The following is a 6,735-nucleotide window of genomic DNA, read 5'->3' as shown; positions in this document are numbered from 1 at the left end:
CTTAATAAAAATTCCCTTTAATTTCCAATTTGTGATTAGATCGAGATTATATGCTTTCTAATTAAACCATTACAAATTTATAGATAGATGGAGAGAAAATGCAAAGACTATTAGAATTGGAATATAATCTTAAAATGATATGAATCTATTGCAAAGGAATTGTTTTATAATAATTGTTAAACTGTTAAGGAAGAAATTTTAATAATGGTTCTTCTGTGAAATCCAATTGAGATATGCCCATAGATTAATTGGGATTTATTCCCTTTCAGACTAAGAGTAATGCTAGATCCACAATCTAATCTCACAACCTTCTCTTACAACTCCTAACATAACAGTTCGTCATTGATCAATTCGTAAAATGGATGCCACCTATTTGTATAGGTTTTGCCTACCAATTTGCGAGCTAGCCAATGACAAATTATCACATTGGAGATTGTGAGAGAATATTGTGAATCTAATATTATTGTTTAGAATAAAATTAAAAGGAAAAATATATTAGAGTATCTCATTCTAATTGTAAAATTCTGAAGAAAAAAAAGTGACAAACCTATCTATAATGACCACGGACAAGTCTGATCGTTCAATCTCACCAAAAATCGTGTCATCAAATATTGGACATGGGCTGGGTAAATAAAACCAGCAGACCCAGAGCCCAAGACTTGAAATAGTTCTCTCATGCATCAGAATTGGACTTCTTCAAATTTCTTACTTTGATTAAGTCGCATAAATAAATATTATGGGCTAATCGTTTGCCCTTAAAGGTGAAGGCCCGTGTCTCTCATAGTCTCATTTAGAGTTTCATTCAAACTTCAAACCCCGCGGCTTTCAGTCAACCCCTCCTCAACCTTATAATATAAATACACATCGATTCATCCATCTCCATAACCATTTTTAATTCATCTTCAACCTTCAACTTCCATTTCTTTTCACGACAAATCTTTCACATCTCAAATGGGTTTACGTTGCTTCATAATACCACTCGTTTGCGTCCTACTTTGTGCGTCATTTTGTGAACGAACTTCGGCAATGAGGCCGCTCGAAGGAGAGCAATGGAGAAAGAAAAGTCTGATCGTTCAATCTCTACAAAAGGGTCCGGTAGCGCCTATCAGTTGCAATCCATGCTCGTATATTCCAGGCCGTGACAACGGTCATTGCAGGTTAAGTGAAATGAATTTTGCCGCAGCTGTTCTTGCACCACCGCCACCAACTTTTCCTGATTTCGTCATAAAATTTGCAGCAGCTTCTACTGTTAATAACGACTCTAGTTCTTGACCATCCTGGTGTCTATAAATAATTGTAATTTTCTATTGTTTTTTAAATTTTTTTTCGTTTTTGTATTTTGAGAATGGGAGCAACCATTATAATGCAACAAGCCATCTGGTTGCGCAATTCGATCAACACCATCATGGCAACTCATATTCATTCATTGAAATTGATTATTGGATTCTTTTATTATTATATTTTTAATTATTTTCCCAAATTATCATATTATAAAGATGATATATCAAAATATTGACCATGTGGCATATATATAATAAATTAATTAATCAAGTTAATTCGATATTTTTGCCGAATCATTTGTACTATATATATAATATTTGATTCTATTGTACGAGAATGAGAGTATTCAAAATTAACACAATAATGTTATCAAATCAATTAATGACATCATAAAAATGATAATATATATTTATCAATCACGTTTAATAACATTTGTCGGTGGAAGCTTTTTCATTACAATCCACTACCGCAACCCCACCAGAATGGGAGTCTAGTTCAAAATTAACACAATAATGTCATCGAATCAATTAATGACATCATAAAAATGATAATATACATTTATCAATCACACTTGATAACATTTGTCAGTGGAAGGTTGGAAGCTATCTCATAGCAACTCACTACTGCAACCCCTCGGTAAATTATAAGGGAGGGTATTACCTTTGCGCCTAACGAGAATTAATTTAAGCCTTGATTATGGGTTGGACCATTTGCAGTTCCCTTGATTCGCCCTTATCGTTGGACTACCCACTACCCATGGGTGGTGGGTTATGCTGATTATTTTGATGTTACAAGTTATTAATATGACATCTCAAATTACTAAAACCATTTGTTAACATTATTTCTCTATCACTCAGAGATTTAAACAGTTTAGCTATTACTGTGATAATCTCTATGCAAGACGGTCCTCATCAATAGATAATATTATCTACTAAAGTTTTTTATTCCAAATTATTTAAGATGATATTTTAGTAGTAAATACTCAAGACAAGTTATATAACACTCATCAGATAACTATAATTATTTTATGAGAGAATTTTAAACATCCTTCCATTGCATTAGAACTCGAATTTGACTGCATACACATATTTTAATGCAAGAGATGTTGATGCTGGATTTTGAGACCAACTACTCGCACGTGAGAAATACTGAGTGGGCTCAGAAGTCACGTGTGATTATGGAAGTATTTAGCTAATAACAAGGAGAATAACGATATTTAAAATGGTTCGGATGCTCACAAGGCGAATCCTACGTCCACTGATATTTGTATTAATGAAATAAATTAGTTCACGTTCAACGAGCTGATTTATAGCTTAGAAAATACAATAGGGAGAGAAAGACAATATGCTATTTCAGAGTAAAAATTAGCTAATACCGCAAACGGGAGAGAAACCCTCTATTTATAGTAGTGGGATGAACAAAGGTAATTATTACTAAATTTGTAAGTGGGGCAAATGTCGTGCAAATCTTTCTCTGTGTCCCATTATTCACCTGTCCGAGTGATTTGCTCGACCTGTGCAGGGATTGGACACATGGACCTTTTCTAGCCTTTCATCAGCTTGGCGCATCCCACTGCACTGGCAAGAGACGTGGCCACATCTGAGTGATTGTAGAACCTTCTTAAGCTCTAACCACTCATGCTGACAATGTTCGACATCAGCCCTACATTCTCAGGCATAACAGAAGAAATCTGAAAACTTTGACTAAAAGTAGAAACTATATCCTTCCAAGATCCCCAGGGCGACTTGAAGGATCGAGGTCACAGGTCCGGTTCTGGGCGTCGGAAAAAGACGCACTGTCCTGACAAACGATTCCCTTTGAGAACATAAACGAAGGCCTGTTTTACAATAGGATGCAAAATCCTCGCAATTGTTAAATGCAAAGTTGTACTTGCCAAAATCTTTTCCTTGGAGAAACTCCGTGGCAGTCCTGATAACTTCATCAGGTGATTTGCAAGGCATAACATATTCAAAGATGTAGGCTGTTGCCATCGAGGAAACAGTCAAGACAAGTTTTGACAATTCTACTATCTCTGTCTCGATTGTAGCCACATTTTGGGCACAAAAAAGATGAACTTTTTTTTCACTCCAACTCCCATAAGATGAATCACAATGTCATCGCCCACATATATTCCTATAATAACAAAATAAGAATGCATTAACGTAAGAACTAGAACAAAGTTATAATTAAATATTATAGTGAGTGAAAATTACTCACCGTCATGATAGTAGAGAATCCCAGCCCTATTACTAAAAATATGATCTCCCGGATTGAGCATAGACGGAGTGCTTGTTTTTTGTCCCATTTAATTTCTCTCGCTTAATCTAAGCTAATTGGGAATACAAAAATTTCTCAACCAAGGATACAAATAGAGATTTGGATCTGTAGTTTAGCAGCACAAGATCCTTGGTTTCGAAAATTGATGGAATAAAAACTAAAAGCTTACATAGTCCAATATGGGTCCCCCTGATAAACCTGGATGGTCAAGGAATATATTGCTTTTATATGAATGGTTACAGATAAACTTTTAAGGAATTGCTTTATGAAAATGATCCTCATGTAATTGCAATATATATTCTCCATGTGTTGAGAAATTCTTCAAAATGTGCTACATGCTAGTGCTTGCATCAGATGCTTGATGTCATTAAAAATATTCTAGACATTATTGGCAGTGTAATTAACATAACTTTGTAATTTTGTAATAACACAAACATTAACCTGTAATTTTGTGAAAAAAAAATCAAATAATAGATAAGAGATAGGCATATGCAAATTAGAATTCGAACTATATATAGATATGTTCAAAGATCACAAACATTTAGTCCTGCTGTCAGAATTAAACTTTTACATATAATTCTAAAAGTAATTATATGTAACCCTCTCAGGGCTAAGTTTCAGGATACTACGATAAAAAGAGCAAGGGTTTTTGGATAGATATGGTGAATAATAACCCTCTCAGGGCTAAGTTTCAGGATAACTTCACTTATCTTTAAATTAACAAGACATCACATAATTAATTTTTTACGTGTTATATATTCCATAGATTGCGTCATCCTGTAGTCTTGAGCCTTAAATAACATTGTTTTCTATTTCCTTTTGTTGAATAATGCTTTGTATTCTTTTACCTTGGTCTGGTTCTTTTGGTTCGGGCCTTGCTTGTAAAAGTTTGCACTTGTATAATTTCTGGGACTCAGTTCTTGACCATCCTGGTGTCTATAAATATTGTAATTTCTATGTTTTTAAATTTTTTTTCGTTTTTGTATTTGAGAATGGGAGCAACCATTAAATGCAACAAGCCATCTGGTTGCGCAATTCGATCACGCCACATGGCAACTCATATTCATATTGAATTGATTATTGGATTCTTTGATATTAATTTTTAATTATTTTCCCAAATTATCATATTTAAAGATGATATATCAAATTGACCATGTGGCATATATATAATAAAATTAATACAAGTTAATTCGATATTTTGCCGAATCATTTGTACTATATATAATATTGATTATTGTACGAGAATGAGAGTATTCAAAATTACACACTAATGTTATAAATCAATTAATGAAATCATAAAAATGATATATATATTTATCAATCACGTTTATAACATTTGTCGGTGGAAGCTTTTTCATTACAATCCACTACCGAAACCCACCAGAATGGGAGTCTAGTTCAAAATTAACACAATAATGGCATCGAATCAATTAATGAATCATAAAAATGATAAATACATTATACATCCCACTTGATAACATTTGTCAGTGGAAGGTGGAAGCTATCTCATAGCAATCATACTGCAACCCCTCGGTAAATTATAAGGGAGGGTATTACCTTTGCGCCTACGAGAATAATTTAAGCCATAATTAGTATCAAGTCAAGTGTATTAACATCCAACATATATAAAACATTTACATTTTTCCAATATGCTTGATAACCCTTGTGCTTGGGACATCAAGATACGAAGATAATTTACTCAAACCTCATTTAAACGAGACTGGCTATTTCTATGAAGTGCTTAACAAAAGAAAAAGTCAGTCATAGTCCTATTACACAAAACTAAATTTATTGTCTTTTAATTCTCTAGTTAGTACATCCTTTTATTTTAAAAAAAAAAAAAAAGTTGAGCATGGTTGACAGACATGACATCTTTACTAGAAAATTTCCACTATAGAGTAAAACCTTAATTTAAAACCTAAACCAACAACTTACGCTTACACCATCACCACCGCCTGCTGGACCAACAATCACTCTACCACCAGATAACATCGCAGAGGGCAAGACAGCTAATACAGTTGCATTCCTTCTTTGCTCAGATGACTTTTTGCCCGTTTTACAAAAGGATGCAAAGTCTTCACAGTTGTTAAAAGCAAAATTGTAGTCACCAAAGGTCCTTATTCCTTGGAAAAACTCGGTGGCAATCTTCACAACCTCATCAGGTGGCTTGCAGTTGTTAATATCAAGAATATATAATGAGTTGCCATCGAGAAAGCAATCCAGACATTTTTTGACGATCCCACCATGTAAGCTTGGTGTGTGCCCACAGTTTTGGCATGGGGTAGAAGAGTTACTTTGCTTTGCAAGCGGTAGCAAATGAATGACCATGTCATCCCCCACATATATTCCTGTTATAAATTAAGAGAGTTTTCGACGAAAGAGAATATAAATACATATACAATATGATTATATATGACTTTTATTGAATTGAATAAAATATAAGAATAACAAGTTAGAATATATGGAGTCTATGATACTTACCTACCAAATGATCAGTAGTACCACAAAATATAATGAGATTACAATAATTCCACTGAAAATTTTGCCAATGCAAAAAGTGTGAAAAGTCGAGTTGATATATCATTTAAATTGAAGAAAGCTTAGATGGTGTACGTTATGAACACTATATATATATAATATATACTAGGTTTTTGTTTTGGAAAGTGAATTATATTTATATTTATATATACTTGCAATTAGATGTAAGTTTAAAAGAGTGTGAACACTAAAAAACTTACCGTGATGATGGTAGACAAACACGATTCTATTAGTGGTGATCTGATCACCCGGTTGGAGCCCCCGTTGCTGGCTTGAACGTTGTCCCATCTTAATAAAATTTTCCTTTAATTTCCAATTTGTGATTAGAGATTATCTGCTTTCTAATTAAACCATTACAAATTTATAGATAGATGGAGAGAAAATGCAATGACTATTAGAGATTGGAATATAATCTTAAAATAATATGAATCTATTGCAAAGGAATTGTTTTATAATAATTGTTAAACTGTTAAGGAAGAAATTTTAATAATGGTTCCTCTGAAAAGTCCTATTAAGATATGCCCATAGATTAATTGGGATTTATTCCTTTTTAGACTAAGAGTAATGCTAGATTCACAATTTAATCTCATAATCTTCTCTTACAACTCCTAACATAACAGTTCGTCATTGATCAATTCG

General features: G+C 33.3%; 1 protein-coding gene across 1 annotated transcript; it reads right to left on the bottom strand.

The window, feature by feature from the left end:
• Window positions 1–3,936: 3,936 nt before the first annotated feature.
• On the bottom strand, window positions 3,937–5,886 carry LOC116128975. The gene is made up of 2 exons (XM_031414719.1): window positions 5,494–5,886; window positions 3,937–3,999 (listed from the first exon to the last, which is right to left on the bottom strand). Exons 1-2 carry the CDS (start codon window positions 5,884–5,886, stop codon window positions 3,937–3,939), a joined length of 456 nt encoding a protein of 151 aa, XP_031270579.1.
• Between the last annotated feature and the right edge of the window lie 849 nt (window positions 5,887–6,735).

The sequence above is a fragment of the Pistacia vera genome, unplaced genomic scaffold (genome assembly GCF_008641045.1).
Source record: "Pistacia vera cultivar Batoury unplaced genomic scaffold, PisVer_v2 Contig206, whole genome shotgun sequence".
In the NCBI taxonomy this organism is placed as follows: domain Eukaryota; kingdom Viridiplantae; phylum Streptophyta; class Magnoliopsida; order Sapindales; family Anacardiaceae; genus Pistacia; species Pistacia vera.
Note: the sequence above shows the minus strand (reverse complement) of the source record. Positions and strands in the feature narration are given on the sequence as shown.